Genomic DNA, 17,633 nt, shown 5'->3' with positions numbered 1-17,633 from the left:
TTATTAATCTCTTGTGGGGTACCTTACCAAAGGTCTTCTGAAAGTCCAATTAATGATATCAACCACTCTATTGTTATCATAAATTTTAGTTGGCTCTTCATAGAACTCCAGCATATTAGTAAAACATGATTTCCCCCTTCTGAACTCATGCTTGCTTTCTGCTAACATGCTTGTTCTTATCATATGCTTTTCCATCTCATTCTTTATTATTGTTTCTATTGTCTTGCCTGCAATACATGTTAAGCTCACTGGTCTATAGTTTCCAGAGTCAGTGTGGTCACCCTTCTTATACACTGGGACAATGTTAGCCCACTTCCAGTCCTTAGGGATTTCACCAGTCTTCACTGACTTCTTAAAAAATACATGTTTGGGATTTGTATATATAATCACATACCTCTTTATGTACCCCTGAATATATGTTGTCTGGCTCCAGAGGTTTATTAACTTACAGCCTTTTCAGTTGAAGCAGGACCTCACTTTCTAGGATGCCTAAGTCACTTAAAACAACCTTGTTTTTCTCTACTTACTGGCATATTGCTAACATCTTTGCAGGCGAATACTTTAGCAAAATATGAGTTAGGAGTATCTGTTATGTCATTCTCTGCATAATTTAACACCCCACTATTACTCCTAATACACTTAACTTCCTCCTTAACTTTTCTTTTACAACTAAAGGATTGAAAAAATCTCGTGGGGTCAATCTTAGCATTGTCAACTCTCATATTTTCATATGACCCATGGTTAACATCATCAGTTTTTTTCTGTATTTCTTACATAGCTGTCTTTTCTTCAATAACTTTTAATGTGTACCTTTATTCATCCATATAGTGATCTATTGTTTTTTTTGCTTCTCTTGACATTAGGAATGAACCTCCTGCTTCAAAACATCCACCATTGTTCCTGCGCCTAAAAAAAACCAAGGTAACATGTCTGAGCAACTGCTGTCCTGTCGCACTCACCTCAATAATAAGCAAATGCTTTGAGAGGCTGGTCAAGGACCACATTTGCAGCTTGCTACCACCCACACCGGATCCCCTGCAATTTGCCTACCGACACAACCGATCAACAGATGATGCAAGAGCCACAACTCTACACACTGTCCTTACACATCTGAAGAAGAGGGATGATTATGTGAGAATGCTGTCCTTGGACTACAGTTCAGCATTCAACACCATAATTTCCACCAAGCTCAACAAGAAGTTAAGAGACCTTGGCCTTCACCCTGCCTAGTGTAGCTGGATCCTAGACTTCCTGTCAAATCACCAGCAGGTGGGAATCCTCACCTCTGCCCTTCTGACCCACATCACAGGTGCCCCTGAGGGTTATGTACTAAGCTCCCTCCTTTACTCTCTGTACACCCATGACTCTGTCACCACCCACAGTTCGAATCTGCTAATTAAATTTATTGATGACACTACATTGATTGGCCTTATCTCAAATAATAATGAGGCAGCCTACAGAGAAGAAGTCATCACTGTGACACAGTGGTGTCAAGAAAACAACCACTCCCTCAATGTCACAAAAACAAAGGAGCTGGTTGTGGACTACAGGAGGAATGGAGACAGGCTAACCCCTATTGACATCAATGGATCTAGGGCTGAGAGGGTGAATAGCTTTAAGTTCCTCGGCATAAACATCACTGAGGATCTCACATGGTCTGCATGTACCAGTTGTGTGGTGAAAAAGGCACAACAGCGCCTCTTTCACCTCGGATGGTTGAAGAAGTTTGGTGTGGGCCCTCAAATGCTAAGAACTTTCTACAGGGGCACAATTGAGAGCATCCTGACTGGCTACATCACTACCTGGTATGGGAACTGTACTTCCCTCAATCGCAAGACTCTTCAGAGAGTGGTGTGGACAGCTCAGCGCACCTATAGATGTGAACTTCCCACTATTCAGGACATTTACAAAGACAGATGTGTAAAAAGGGCCTGAAGGATCATTGGGGACCGGAGTCATCCCGACTACAAACTGCTCCAGCTGCTACCATCCGGGAAGCAGTACCGCAGCATAAACGCCAGGACCAATAGGCTCCGGGACAGCTTCTTCCACCAGGCCATCAGACTGATGATCTCACGCTGATACAATTGTATTCCTATGATATATTGACTATCTGGTTGTACATACTATTTATTATAAATTATTATAAAATGCACATTGCACATTTAGACGGAGACGTAACATAAAGAGTTTTACTCCTCCTGTATATGAAAGTTGTAAGTTATAAGGTCAATTACATTTCCTTCACTGTGTGTATTACCTCTTTAAAACGACCCCATTGTTTCTCAACCGACTCAGCATTGAGCAGTTCCTTTCAGTTTACCTTCTCAAGTCTTTGCCACATCTGCACAAATTCTGCCTTTCTGAAATTCAATTAAATGGCTTTGTTTTTACTGATATACTCTCCCAAGAAACTTTGACACTAACAATGTTATGATCAACTGTTCCTAAAGGTGCACAACTTCCCTACTCAAAATTCTATCCTGATTGTTACAGAATGTCAAATCTAGACAGGCCTTCCCTCTTCCTGGTGCACACTCTTGGCCCTGACACACCTAGAAAATAAGAACACTTACAGTATGTCTGAATACTGTTTCTGGATTTCAGTTCAGCATTTAGCCCACAGCCCTTGGTGAACTAACTCCTACTCTTTGGTCTAAACACACCAGTGTGCAACTGGGTGTTGGACTTCTAAACCAACAGACGTCAAATAGTTAGGATGGACAACTGCTCCACAATCCCCATCACCCTCAGCACGAGTTCCCCCAGGGCTGTGTACCGAGCCCATTGCTGTATGTTGTGTGCAGGCGTGACTGAACGGACAAACACTCAAGTGTCAAGTTCGCAGATGACATGACAGTGGTGGGGCTCGTCACCAACAATGAGACAGCTTACAGCGAGGAGGTGGAAGAGTTCGAGGCCTGATGCCAGGCAAATAACTTTTTCCTCAATGTCAACAAGACAAGGGAGGTGGTTATCGGCTTTGGGAGAACTCATACCACTCACACCCCACGTTACATTGCCAGCACAGCCATGGAAACTCCTGGGAGTGCACATCACACACATCCTCTCGTGGTCCCAGAACACATCATAATCAGGAAAAACTCACCAACACCTCTACTTTCTGAGGAGGTTGAAGAGAGTTGGACTCTGCAGATCTATACTCACGTCCTTCTATAGATGTGCAGTAGAAAGCATCCTAACGTGCTGCATTACTTCCTGGTACGGAAACTACACTGCGGTGAACAGGAAGACTTAATAATGGGTAGTCAAAACTGCACCTTCTGCACCAGCCTACCTGCCATCAAAGATATATATTTATTTATTTAGAAATAGTGTGGAGTAGGTCCTTCTAGCTTCACTGCCGCACACACCCAACAACTCCAATTTAACCCTAACCTAATCACTGTACAATTTACAATGACCAATTAACCTACCCTTTGGACCATGGGAAGAAACCAGAGCACCCGGGGAAAACCCACCAGGAGGATAAACCAACTCCTGAATCGAACACCCAGCTCTGAGCTACAATAGCATCACACTATCCGCCATGCTACCGTGGCACCCAACAGAAATGGAAAGGTGCCAGAGAAAGGCCCAGAAATTTTAAGGAAGATCCCACCTACCCTGCTCATAGATTGTTTGTCCCAGCCCCATCAGGGAGGAAGCTAGTAGTGTCCACACCAGGACAACCAGACTCAAAAACAGTTACTTTCACAAAGCAGTAAGGATAATCAATACACACATAAAAGTTGCTGGTGAACGCAGCAGGCCAGGCAGCATCTCCAGGAAGAGGTACAGTCGACGTTTCAAGACGAAGGGTCTCGGCCCGAAACATCGACTGTACCTCTTCCTAGAGATGCTGCCTGGCCTGCTGCGTTCACCAGCAACTTTTATGCGTGTTGCTTGAAATTCCAGCATCTGCAGATTTCCTCGTGTTTGCGAGGATGATCAATACCTCCACTCAGTACCCCACCGCCACTACTTTATCATTTTCTTATGTACACATTTCTCTGCGTAGAGTCACTTTATGGACATACAATCAATGAATATAAGCTATCTTTTATATTTATATCAAAGTTGCTGCATCTCTAGGAAGAGGTACAGTCGACGTTTCGTGCCGAGACCTTTCGTCAGGACTCACTGAAAGAACAGTTAGTAAGAGATTTTAAAGTGGGAGGGGGAGATCCAAAATGATAGGATCAAATCTCTTGATGTGTGTTGCTTGAATTTCCAGCATCTGCAGATTTCCTCGTGTTTGCGTAATATATTTATATTTTTTTGTGCAGGATCGGATCCGGAGTAACAGTTCTCCTTTGCGTTTGTGTACTGGAAATGACACTGAGCGAGTTTGAATCTATTCGGCTGAACACCTGCACTGCGCACCAACTTCCCGGTTCGGGCGCCCTGGGTCCTGGTCCTGCCGGGCGGGGTGACGTGTCACGTCACTGCGAGAAGCGGAGCGGAGCCGAGCCGGAGCCGGAGCCGTAGCCGTAGGGGAGGCTGGGAGTTGGGCTGTGGTCGTCCGTCAGACTGCTTGTGGGCAGGGAGGGTTCGGCCTTGTGGCATTGAGGAGTGTGTATCTAAGCTCCGAATAGGGCGGTGGGGTAGATATTTTAGAGGAACCTGCCATCAACGTCCTGGAAGCGCTGAGGCCGCGAAGGACATGTTGTCGACATGGAGCGAGGGTACCTGGTTGCAGGACGCGGAGAGCCCGGAGGTGGAGGAGTGCAGGTACTGGCCCTGCCTGATCGGTCAAACCGTGTGTGTTGTGTGTGTCCTGTCATTGCGTTCTGATCAACGGGCAGTCACTGACTGGATGGCCTGAATTGTAGTTTATTGTGCCTGGAAGATCCCTTCCTAAAGAGCGCTTCTGTTATTCAGTTTATGCCTTGTGTGGTTTAGGTGCATCATAGCGGACATTGCTGTTACCAGACTATGTTTTATTTAGGAGGAGGGTGATACCAAGTGGAAAGAGGTAGTTTCAATGACAGTTAGCTGCGAAGTAAATCCGATTTTCTTCTGAGGCTGCAGAATCGCTGGGGTCAACTGTCCTAAATCGACAATTATAATTTTCTATAACTCTATGTATTCGGAGACTTAGGCTGTGAGATGCGACCGTGTATCCAGTTATTTAGATCATATTGATTCCCGGATGCTTTCACATTTAGGGTTTCAGCAATTATGGGTGCAGAATATGCACAGCGAGCATGTGAAGTCTCTTAACTGCAGCCCACATCATAGCGTAATTACAGCACGGGAAGCCGTCAAGTTCATGTAGAGGAATTCAGCCCAAATAGTTCAGTTTGTTTGCGCTCACTCACCAATTTCATTTTGAACCTGTTGATCGTCTTTGTCTCCATCACCTTTAAAGGCAATAAATGCCATACAGAACAAATTTTTAAAAAATTGATCCAGTAGTACATTTTTGAGCAGTAAATGTTTCACAGGCATTGCTTTTAAGAGCTAAATATCCATCCTCAGGCGATTAAATGTTTGCTGATGTCACAAGCAAACTGGTAGTTCCCACAAGTCGCCAACATTTATGATGTCACTGATCATAATACCTATATCTTGAAACAATTCTATTTTGTATTTTAAATTGTGACCAAAAGAACATCCGAAGAATGTGATTATGCTGGAGAATGGAACGCTCTAAGCTTCAACACTACTCTTTCTGTGCTGGTTTTAAACCTTGGAGCTTCAGCTTGCATAATTAATTGCTATTTTGCTCACTTCAAACATGAACGATTGTTTTGGGATGAGCTCGCATATGTAGCATGTTCCTGTTACCTCAAAGTTGATTTAACTAGGAAAAAAAGTGGAAATTTCATATAATTAATGGTAATAAAATTGGTTTTTTTGTGCAACTGAACCTATTTTAAATTAAGAGGAACTAGTTTAGTACCAATTTTTGTATTTCAGGGCTCCAGCAATTATGATGAGATTTTCCAAGTTTCTTTTATATAGGAGTTGCACAGCCTGCAAAAAAAACCTGATCTTGTTTAGCGTGCTGATTATAATAAATATTTGAGCAGTTCAAGCATGCTTTTATCTTAACCGAGTTCTTACAAAAGTTTTGCTAATGGAAGTTTCCATTGCTTGGTTAAGTTTATGCCAGTTGTTCTGCTTTCTCAATATTATTTGACTTGAACTTATGTGTTGTTTTAATTTGTTAAGCATTGCTTGTGTTACAACTACAGAAGGTATTGGTGAAATCACACATAGAGTATTGTGTGCAGTTCTCACCCAGATACGGGAAGGATGTTATTAAAGTAAAGAAGGTGCTGAATAAAGTTGTCAAGGATATTGCTGGGACGTGAGGGCCTCTGTTATAAGGAGAGATGGATAGGCTGGGATTAACGTTCCCTCTAAGGTACACGTACGTATATACAAACACACACACACACACACACACACACACACACACACACACACACACACACACACACACACACCCACCCCACCCCACCTTTTGCTCCTAGTGCACAATGGAATTTAAACTGTGCACAAAAGATTGTCACCTTCTACCTCGTTGGCATGTTAAGTATATTTCACGATTATACACAATCACATTTCCTTTTTCAGTTTCTGATGCAGATGGTGTTGACTTCACAGAGCTTGTGATGATTTGTCCTCAGATTTTAGAACTGGCTTATTTATACTGTTTTTATTGAAGAAATTATTGAGTGTGCACATGTTGTTGTCACTGGCAAAAAATTGCACAGCAGAAGATTTTTTGCGTCCACTGGTCACTACAAATTAGGGGGCACATTGGCTGGGATGGTTTTCCCCGGAGCGAAGGGAACTGAGGGATGACCTTATGGAGGTTTATAAAGTCATGAGAGGTAGACGTAATGTGGATGGTGACAAGTCTTTTTCTGTAGGTAGGGGAGTCTAAGGCTAGTCGGCACAGGTTTAAGGTTGGAGGGGAAAGATTACCGGAGACCTATTGGGGAAGTTTTACACATGGATGGTATTGGGCGTATGGCATAAGCTGTCAGAAGTGGCAGAGCGAGATGCAATTACAACATTTAAAAGATATTTAGATGCATCCGTGGATAGGAAATGTTTAGAGAAATATGTGCCAAACACACATTTCTCTAAACATTCTGAAACAGAATTCCATTGTTATTTATGCAGATTCAATTTCTTAGGTGACTATTTGCTATTTCGTGGTATCAATTCTCACCAATTGAGTGAAAAATGCTCTAATTATTCTTGCAGATAAAAGACAATATTCAAGTTGCTATCAATATGGAAGAGTGTACTTATCCACAAAATTATTTCAGTTTTTATAGGATGCGTTAATTATTGTCCAACTTAATTATTCCTGAACTAATAATGAAACAGTGGAGAGTCTGGCAGCACAAATAGGCCAAAGAGCGAATTTCCCAGTTTGCTTGTGGCATCAGTATGGTGGGGTTTCTTTACTGGAGAATAATAGTGACAAGGTGTTTTTCTATGACAAAGTGATAGTTTCACAGTTTCTATTAATACGTTTTTTTAATATATGAAAACATGTTTACTTGTAAACCTGGTTCTTAATTCTCCAACTATAATTGTGGTGTTCAAAGGTTCATTTATTATCAAAGTACTGTATACAACTTTGAAATTCTTCTGTAAAGAAAAGGAAGGCAGCATGATCATCAACCCTTGCATAAAAAACATCAGAATGATCAGGTGAAAAACCCAATATAAAAAGCTACAAGGCTGAAAAAAGTCTATAGTTCAAGTCCATATCTAAAAAGCAGAATACCTGGATAACATTCAAAGTCATCTCCAAATCAGTGGTCTAGAATTTTCCCTATGACTACTTAACCACTCTGCTTCCATAACACATGAACAGGCTGGAACTTTTGTTTTCGCAAGAAAAGTGCAGCTGGTATAATTGAATTTTTTTTCAAGGTCTGTAAGGTTCTAATAGGATAATTACCGAAAATATTTTTCCATGCTTGGGAGATCAGAATTTAGCACCATTGATATAAGTTAGAATAAAGCAACTGAAAATTGCTTTCTGGACACCAGACCCAACCATTTCCCCTCCACCACTGCTCTCCTCCATCTAGCGGAACTTGTCTTCACTCTTAAATAATTTCTGCTTTGGCTGTTCCCACTTCTGTCAAACAAATGGTGTAGCCATGGGGAATTGCATGGGTCCCAGCTATGCCTGCCTGTTTGTCGGCTCTGTGGAACAGTCTGTGTTCCAAGCCTACACGGGTGTCGATCCCTTGCTTTTTCTACGCTACATTGACTGCATCGGTACTGCTTCCTGCACTCATGCCGAGCTCGTCAACTTCATCAACTTTGCCTTCAACTTGCACTCTCAAATTTACCTGGCCCATTTCTGACACCTTTCTCTCCTTTGATCTTTCTGTCTCTATCTCTGGAGACAGCTTATCTACTGATGTCTATTATAAACCCGTGGAGTCTCACAGCTACCTGGACTATACCTGTTTCCCCACCCTATTACCTGAAAAAATGCCATCCCCTTTTCTCAATTCTTCCATCTCCACCACATCTGCTATCGGGATGAGGCTCTTCATTCTAGAATGAAGGAGATATCCTCCTTTTTCAAAGAAAGGGGCTTCCCTTCCTCCACCATCAATACTGCCCTCAGCTGCATCTCTTCAATTTCACTCACATCTGCTCTTAATCCATTCTCCCGCCACCCTAGCAGGGATAGGGTTCCTCTTGTCCTCAACTACTACCCCACCAGCCTCCCTGTCCAGCACATAATTCTCTAAAACTTCTGCCTTCTCCAACCGGATCCCACTACCAAGCAGATCTTTCCCTCCCCCCACTTATTGCTTTCTGCAGGGATTGCTCCCTATGTGACCCCTCCCCCAGTCCTTTCATCCCTCCCCACTGAGCTACCTCCTGGCACATATCCTTGAAACTGGAACAAGTGCTACAGCTGCCCCTCCTCCACCTCCCTCACTACTATTCAACACCCCACACAGTCCTTCCAGGAAAGGCAACTCTTCATCTGTGAGTCTTTTAGGGTCATATACTGTGTCTGATGCTCCTGGTGTGGCCTCCTTTATAACAGTGAGACCCGATGTAGATTAGAAGACCGTTTCACTGAGTACCTACTCAGAAGAAGCGGGATTTCCCAGTGGCCACCCATTTTAATCCCACTTCCCGTTCCCATTCCGATATGTCCATGCCTGGCCTCCTCTACTGTCTTGATGTGGCCACACTCAGGTTGGAGGAGTAACACCTTATAGTCCCTCATGGTAGCCTCCAACCTGCTGGCCTGAGCATTGATTTCTTGAACTCCCAGTAATGGCTCCCCCCACGTACACCCCCACCATTCCCCATCCCCTTTTCCCCCCTCACCTTATCTCCTTGTCTCCCTCTGGTACTCCTCCCCCTGTTTCTTTCTTCCATGGCCTTCTCTCCTCTCCTGTTGGACTCCCCCCTTCTCCAGCCCTGTATCTCTTTCACCAATCAACTTCCCAGCTCTTTACTTTCTCCCTCCCCCTCCCGGTTGTGTTCCTCTCTCCCCGCCCCACCTTTTAACTCTACTCCTCATCTTTATTTCTCCATTCCTGCCAAAGAGTCCTGGCCCGAAATGTCGACTGTGCTCTTTTCCCCTAAGATCTAGTCCACCATCTCTTCACTTTTAATTTCATGTTTACCTTGCATTGGATTAATCACTATTTTTGGTTTCAGGAAGTAAAATCCAAGGGTGTGGTTCCTGACACATTTGCTTTTCATGCTTCGCTGTGTTGCTTATTTAAACTGGGTTTAATGGTGTGTTAGTTATGATATGTTAAGCAACAATTAATTTGTGGTTATTTTAAACAGTTTTTTGGTCATTCCTTGTTCCAATTTAAGATGGTGCTGGTGAAGCACAGCGATGACTTACTGACAGCAAACAAAACTACTAATTATTTTATTAATCACACTTCTTAACAAAAATGGTCACTGCAGTGAATAGCCTGTAACTCCCCTTTTGGAGTTGAGCTTTTGAGCTGCCTGTAGGACCTGGCATTCATGGGGTGTGAGCTGAAGTCTAGAAAGTCCAAGACCGGTGTGTGGCTTGGCATGAATCAAGGTGGTGGAGCATGGACCCGAAAGTGGTGAACAAGCCAATTTTTGGCCGCTGGAGTACACTTGGAGGAGGTTTGAAGCAGCAGAACTGAAGCGAGGCAAAGATGGGGTGGCGAAGCCTGGGCCCGAGAGTGAGGCACAAGCTGACGTTTGACCAATTTTAAGTACTGGGCCAGATTGGGAAAGTCAGGTACGGGCTGAATTGAAGCGGTGGTTCCTGGGCCTGAGGGTGTATTGAAGTGGCAGGACTTGGGTCCGAGAGTGAGGAGCGACCTGCTGTTTGGCTGATTTAAACACCCGGCAAAATTGAAAATCTCAGGGTATTGGGGCTGGAGGTGAGGGAGGGGCTGGTATTCAGCTTGGCGAGGTTTACTCGTCTCTGCACTGAACTGGGGTATAGCCTGCGGCTAACGGGCTCCTGAATTGGTTGGGACTGGCTTCGTGGTTGTGGACTCACTTTCATGAGCTTCAGTTCTGAATGCTATTTACTTTCTTTTATTGTTTCCATGATTGTTTTTATTTTAGTTTTTGACAGTCTTCTTTTTAAAATGGGTTCCCTTGGGTTTCTTTGTTTTGTGGCTGCCCGTAAGGAGACAAATCTCAAGGTTGTATATAGTATACATACTTTGATAATGTACTTTGAACTTTGAAATTCCTCTGTAACATTCAGAGCCACAAATATAGATTTTTATCATAAATGTTAAGCTTATGTGCATAACCTGCAATATGTTCAATTTTGACAAATAAAGCATTGTTCTGTGCCCAGGTTATATTACTGTGGTTCTCAGTGTTGTTCTTAAACTTGTCTTAGGCAAGAACACTGGAAGCTTTTGGGTGCCTTGAAGACGACTGTGGAGGGGCTGCTGTCAACCAACAATCCGAATGTGTGGTCCAAGTATGGAGGATTGGAGCGACTCTGCAAGGAAATGAACAACATCATGTGTCATGGACTAATAGAAGACAAGGTCTTGATCTATTGTCTCTTGTAGCAACATGTTATCAGTAAAATATTGACTCTTATTTCTCCCGAAGATCAGTGTTTGAATTATTTAGCCATTGTGATTTGTGGTTCAAAATGATCTGAATTGATATGGTTCTTTTAAGAGTGCAGAGCTATTGAAAAAGCATGATACGGAAGCATACTCTTCTGAATCGCATTTGATGGAGTTATTTCACACCTTTTCTATTCCAATTGATATATGACCCAGTATGATTTTTTTCCTTTCAGGAAATAATCATAAAAACGTTAAATTTTGTTCCTATATGATAGTGCACTGTAAAGTAGGTGAATAAGTTTAAATTTAGTAGATGTTGCAGGAGGTATAGGTAAGTGTTATAACAAATTCTGGGAATATGTCACTGTTCCTTCACCACCACATCAGATTCTTGAAGTTTGCCACCCAACAGCAATCTGGGAATAACTTCAACCCAAGTACAGCAGTAGTTTAAGAAAACAACTCCATACCACCTTCTTGGGGATAATTAGGGATGAGTACTAAACACTGGCACTGCCAGTGATGTGCAGATCTCCACAAATCGCCCATCACCCAGAAGATGCCCTCTTCTCATTGTGACCATCAAGGAGGAGATACAGGAGCTTGAAGACACACACTCGGTGTTTTAGGAACAGCTTCTTCCCCTCTGCCATCAGGTTTTTGAATGGACAATGAACCCATATACACTACCTCACTTTTTTTCTTGCTCTCTTTTTGCACTACTTGTTTAATTTCACGACACGTGCCAGTGATATTAAACCTGATTCTGATCCAGGAATGAATATAAACAAAAACAAATGTAAATTATTTGAATCATGGTGTTGAAATGGGGTTGGGGTGGTGCAGAGAAACAACTTTTTCATTTTGGATAATTCAGAACAGTAAAAATTAATCATGACGAGGAAGGGGTTTGCAGGTGCTGGAATCTGGAGCAAATGACGCTGCAGGAGGAACTCAGTGGGTCGAACAGCCTCTCAGTGAGATGAATTGAAGTGTGACATGGGGGCAAAATTGAAAATGGTGATGAATACAGGGCCAATGGTGTTATACTTGAATGTATGCAGTATGCGGAATAAAGTAGCAGAGTTAGAGATTGGTGGATATTATGTTGTGGGCTTCACTGAATTGTAGCTGAAAGAGATCGTGGTTGGGTCTTAACATCCAAGGATACACTTTGTATCGACAGTACAGGCAGGTAGGCAGAGTGGGTGGAGTAGCTCTGTTGGTAAAATGAAATCAGGTCCTTTGAAAGAGGTGACATTAGGATCGGAAGAAATAGAATCCTTGTAGGTAGAGTTAAGAAACTGCAAAGGTAAAAAGACACCGATGGGAGTTATATACAGGTCCTTGAACAGTAACCAGAATGTAGGGTATAAATTTCAATAAGAAATAGAAAAGGCGTGTAATAAGGGCAGTGTCATGGGGGGATATAATATGCAAGTAGATTGGGGAAAGTCAGGTTGGTGCTGGATCCCAAGAGAGGAAATATGTAGAATGCCTATGACATTGGTTTTTACAGCAGCTTGAAGTTGAGCTCACTGGAGGAAAGGCATTTCTGGATTGCGTTTTATGTAATGTACCAGATTTGATTACGGAGCTAATGGTAAAGGAACCCTTGGGAGGCAGTGATCATAATATGATTGAATACACCCTTCAGTTTGAAAGGGAGAAGATGATCAGCTGTATCAGTATTACAGTGGAGTAAAGGGAATTACAGAGGCATGCGAGAGGAGCTAGCCAAAGTTGACTGGAAGGAAACACTAGCAAGTATGATGGTAGAACAGCAATGGCTGGAGTTCTTGGTGGCAATTCGAAAGGCACAGGAGAGGTACATCTCAAAGATAAAGTAATATGCTAAAGGAAGGATGGGAAAACTGTGGGTGACAAGGGAAGTCAAAGATAGCATAAAAGCAAAAAAGAGGGTATATAATATAGCAAAAATTTAGTGGGAAATTAGGATTGGGAAGCTTTTAAAAATCAAAAGAAACCAGGATGGGCAAAGGAGAATTAATGGATGTTGTTTACTTGAATTTTCAGAAGGCCTTTGACAAGGTGTTGCACGTGAGGCTGCTTAATAAGTTAAGAGCCCATGGTATTACAGAAAAGATTCTAGCACGGATTGAAGATTGGCTGACTGGCAGGAGGCAAAGAGTGGGGATGATCTGGTTGGCTGTTGGCGTATAGTAGTGTTCTGCAGGGATCAGTATTAGGACCACTTCTTCTCATGTTATATGTCAACAATTTGAATGAAGGAATTGATAGCTCTGTGGCCAAGTTTGCAGCTGATACAAAGGTAGGTGGAGAGGCAGGTAGTGTTGAGGAAGCAGAGAGTCTGCAGAAGGTCTTGGACAGATTTGGAGAACGGGCAAAGAAATAGTCAAGGGAATGTGATTTAGGGAGTGTATGGCCGTACATTTTGGTAGAAGGAATAGAGACTTAGTCTATTTTCTAAACAGGGAGAAAATTTAAAAATCTGAGGTGTAAGGGGATTTGGGAATCCTTGCAGGATTCTCTAAAGGTTAACTTGGAGGTTGAGTTGGTGGTAAGGGAAATGCAATGTTAGCATTCATTTTGAGAGGACTAGAATGTGATGCTGAGGCTTGGGATCCAGCACCAACCTGACTTTCCCCAATCTACTTGCATATTATATCCCCCCCATGACTATCATAACATTGCCCTTATTACACGCCTTTTCTATTTCTTGTTGAACCAGCCAGACCTCAGTTGGAGTAATGTGAGCATTTTTGTCTTATCTAAGAAAAGATGTGCTGGCATTGGAAAGGGTCCATAGGAGGCTCACAGGAATGATTCCAGGAAAGAAAGGCTTAATATTTGAGGAGTGTTTGATGGCTCTGGCCCTGTACTCATTGGAGTTTAGAAGAATGAGGAGGGATTGTTATTGAAACCTGTCAAATATTAAATAGCCTAGAGATAGAGTGGATGTTGAGGGTATTTTGTGTAGAAGGTGAGTCTGGGACCAGAGGGCATAGCCTCAGAATAGAGGCACACCTATTTAGAACAGAGGTGAGAAGGAATTTCTTCAGCCAGTGGGTGACGAATCTTTGGAATGCATTGCCACGATGGCTGTGGAGACCAAGTCATTGAGTATATTTAAAGTAGAGGTTGATAGGTTTTTGGTTAGTCAGGGTGTCAAAGGTTACAGGGAGACAGAAGGAGAATGGGGTTGAGAGGGTTAATAAATCAGCCAGAATGAAATTACAGAGCAGACTTGATGGGCCAAGTGGCTTAATTCTGCTCCCTATGTTTTATGGTAAACGGGAAAGGAATTGTCAACATTTAGAGTATAACTGATCAAAGAATTGATCTTTATTATTGGGCATTATAATCAATGCTGCCTAACTTGCTGAGTTTGTCCAACATTTTGTGCATTGCTCAAGATTCCAGCATCTGCAGAATCTCTTATGATTATTATTATTGATATTTTTCTGAGATGGATTGTAGACTTGTACTGCTTGGCCTTGTTGAAGTGAGTGTTGGTTATGCAGTTAAATAGCTGGTGTTTACTTATATGGGGTATGTTGTGTTTTTAGTTTGTCCATGGGATGTTCCCTGGCTAGGAATGCTGATATTTATTGCCCATCCTTCATTACTACACAACTGAAAAGGCTGTCGGAAGCCCTTACGCCGCCGGTTGGTCTAGTTACATAGGCCAGACTGATAGGAATGGTAGATGTCCTTCACAGTGTGATGTGAGTGAGTACAATGTGTTTTTAATGACAACACATAGCCTTCGCACACAAAATAATGTAGGTACTGAGCAGATCAGGGCACATCTATTGAGGGAAATAAACTCCTGATGTTTCAGTAGAGACCCTTTAGCAAGACCTGTCCTGAAGAATGGTCTCAGTCCAAAACGTCGACTATTTATTTGGTGCACCTTGATCTGCTCAGTTCCTCCAGCATTTTGTGTGCTGCTGAAGATTTCCAGCATCTACAGAATCTCTTGTGTCAAACACATAGCCTTTTGTATGTTGGAAATTCCAGTGTTTGTTCAGACACTTAAATTCATTGGGTGTATATGCCTCTATCAACCATTTAGACAGTACATTTAAGATACCAAAATAATTGTTCTTTAGATCCTTTATAAACCTACTCCTTGCCTTAAACTTATGCCTATGTTCACTCTGCTGTGGGGAAGTTTCCTGCTACATACCCAATCGCTGCCCCTCTTAATTTTGTATCCCTCTATTGGGTTATCTTTCCCTGCTCCAAAGAAAGCAAATCATGCCTATCCAACTCTCCTTGTGTATGAAACAATTCACACAGGTATATTTAATTACTTACATCCAGGTTCCCCAGTTGCCATGATTGATTTGAACTCGTATACTGTATCTGGATATAGTGCATGTCTCTGGAAGCTAGTCTGGTATCTTTGCCACTATGTTCCATGGAAAATATTTACATTACTAATTTAAATTGTTATCTGCATGTTGATTGCTTGATTGACTCTGGTGTAAAACCATTTTTTAAAAAGCCCTTTTTGTGAGACTATCAAATTTACCTTCTGTTACTCTTAATAATCCTGCTTGGAGAGGTTTCAAACAAAGTTGTTGAATTGTTATTTTCCTGTAGTGAAAGATTTTATTTTTGCTTTTGGTTCTTGACCAAAATCTAATGGACTTGACTAATGGAATATCTAACGGATTTGATATTTGGAGGACTGCAGTCTTGGGCAGGGATAATTTTATTAAAAATTGAGTAGACAAGATGTTTGAAATCTGAAATAAAATTAGAAAACGTTGGAAACTGTCCAGCTAATATCTATAGAATGAGAAAGAGTCAACAGTTCAGGTAAAAGACAATTTTATTGAGGTGATTTGGTTTAGCTGTTGAAGATTAAATTGAAAAACTACACTATGTTGGGTTATTCTTGTATTATTATATTATCAGTAATGGTAATTGAGTTTGGGTTAAGCTTGATTAATTTCTTCATTTGAAAATAACTTTCTTGACCAGAGTCAGAGTACATCTTAACTTGTATTTTTGGCAACATGTTTTAACTTACTATGCTAACACAAAAAAGGGAAGTATTTACCTACCACTGAGCTTAAGCCATGTTTGTTCTGTAATTCAGTGCTGATTTTTTTTTGACTTGTAATCCAATGTACTTTCTGTTCTGTAAACTTATTTTGAGAATCCAAAGGAGACCAGTTATTTGAGGTACTACTTTTGAAATCTTGTTTTCAGTTTTTAGGTTTGACTTCCTATTTTTAGTTGTGACACGTTGAATATGACAAATTGACTTAAACTCCTGAGTTTACAATGTCCCGAGGTACTGAAAAATGGGGGAGAAAAAAGGGGTATAGGTGAGGGAAGCGATAGATTAATCTTAGAGTAGGTTAAAATGTCAGCACAACATCATGGGTTAAAGGGCTTGTGCTACACTGTTCTATGAGGGGTGATTGATAAGTTTGTGCCCTAAGGTAGAAGGAGTCCGTTTTAGAAAACCTAGCACATTTATTTTTCAACATAGTCCCCTCCTACATTTACACACTTAGTCCAGCTGTCGTGGAGCATGTGGATCTTGGACCTCCAGAAAGTGTCCACAGCAGAGGTGATTGATAAGTTCGTGGCCTAAGGTAGAAGGAGATGAGTTATACAGCTCTCGTTACATGCACATGCAGTTCAACTCTTTGAGTGATTATGCAGAAAGTTTGAAGTTAGTAACTCATCAGGGGTGATTGATAAGTTCCTGGCCCAAGGTAGAAGGAGATGAGTTATTAACTTCAAAACTTACTGCATAATCAGTCAGCGTTGACCTGCATGTGCATGTAACGAGAGCTGTATAACTCATCTCCTTCTACCTTAGGCCACAAGCTTATCAATCACCCCTTGTATGTTCCATTACACTGAATTTTGAGCCATTTTGTGCCAGATTCTAATGGTTGACCCCTTTGGTTATATCATGTGACTGGCCTGCAGTGCTTTTGTATTATGTGACTTATGTTGCAGATCTGGGAGTTTCTGTAAACCACTGAAAGAAAATGTCAACTACCTCCTGGCTGCATTCTATTCAGGCTGTTTTCCCCCTTCCTGGGAAATTTGTTTTCCCATGAAAATGTTCTCTAAAAACTGTAGTGCTCTGATAAGCAGATAAGAGAGTGTGCATATTTTTAATTTTGCATTGCTGTTACTTAACTTGCTGTCACCTAGATTCACTAAAGTTATTACAATGTGCAAAAACTCAATTCCAGCAGAATTATCAATATTTCCATTTGGGTTGACCATGAGCTCGTAGTAAAATAAAACCCATAACAAAGCGATAAACCCCAAACTAAACCAAGATTTGATTTTCAGTATTGAACTTTATTGAAGTTGCAAGGCAGTTCTTGAAACATGACTTATGGAGGTGCAATGTGCCTTACTCTGTTCCCTCTAAGTTGCATGGGTGCACGGCTGCAGGAACTGAATTGCTCCTGTGCATGTAGCCCTTGTTGCCACCCAGCTTGAATAAAGACAGATGAGAATAAGTTCACAAAACATGAAAAAATGTTCTTTGTTTTACTCTATTTCAATATACCCTTCAGTTAATAAAATCAAAAGCAAGCGGTTTTTCAA

General features: G+C 41.7%; 1 protein-coding gene across 2 annotated transcripts in view; it reads left to right on the top strand.

Annotated features, from left to right (window-relative positions):
- The first annotated feature begins 4,337 nt into the window (after positions 1–4,337).
- Positions 4,338–17,633, top strand: part of rubcn (rubicon autophagy regulator) — a 61,286-nt gene continuing 47,990 nt past the window's right edge. For both annotated transcript variants that reach the window (XM_072255170.1, XM_072255169.1), the window contains exons 1-2: positions 4,338–4,734; positions 10,871–11,024. In XM_072255170.1, coding sequence (XP_072111271.1) covers positions 4,667–4,734; positions 10,871–11,024 — 222 coding nt within the window. In that variant the 5' untranslated portion in view covers positions 4,338–4,666. The remainder of the gene's footprint in view (positions 4,735–10,870; positions 11,025–17,633) is intronic.

Source organism: Mobula birostris, chromosome 4 (genome assembly GCF_030028105.1).
Source record: "Mobula birostris isolate sMobBir1 chromosome 4, sMobBir1.hap1, whole genome shotgun sequence".
Lineage (NCBI taxonomy): Eukaryota > Metazoa > Chordata > Chondrichthyes > Myliobatiformes > Myliobatidae > Mobula > Mobula birostris.
Note: the sequence above shows the minus strand (reverse complement) of the source record. Positions and strands in the feature narration are given on the sequence as shown.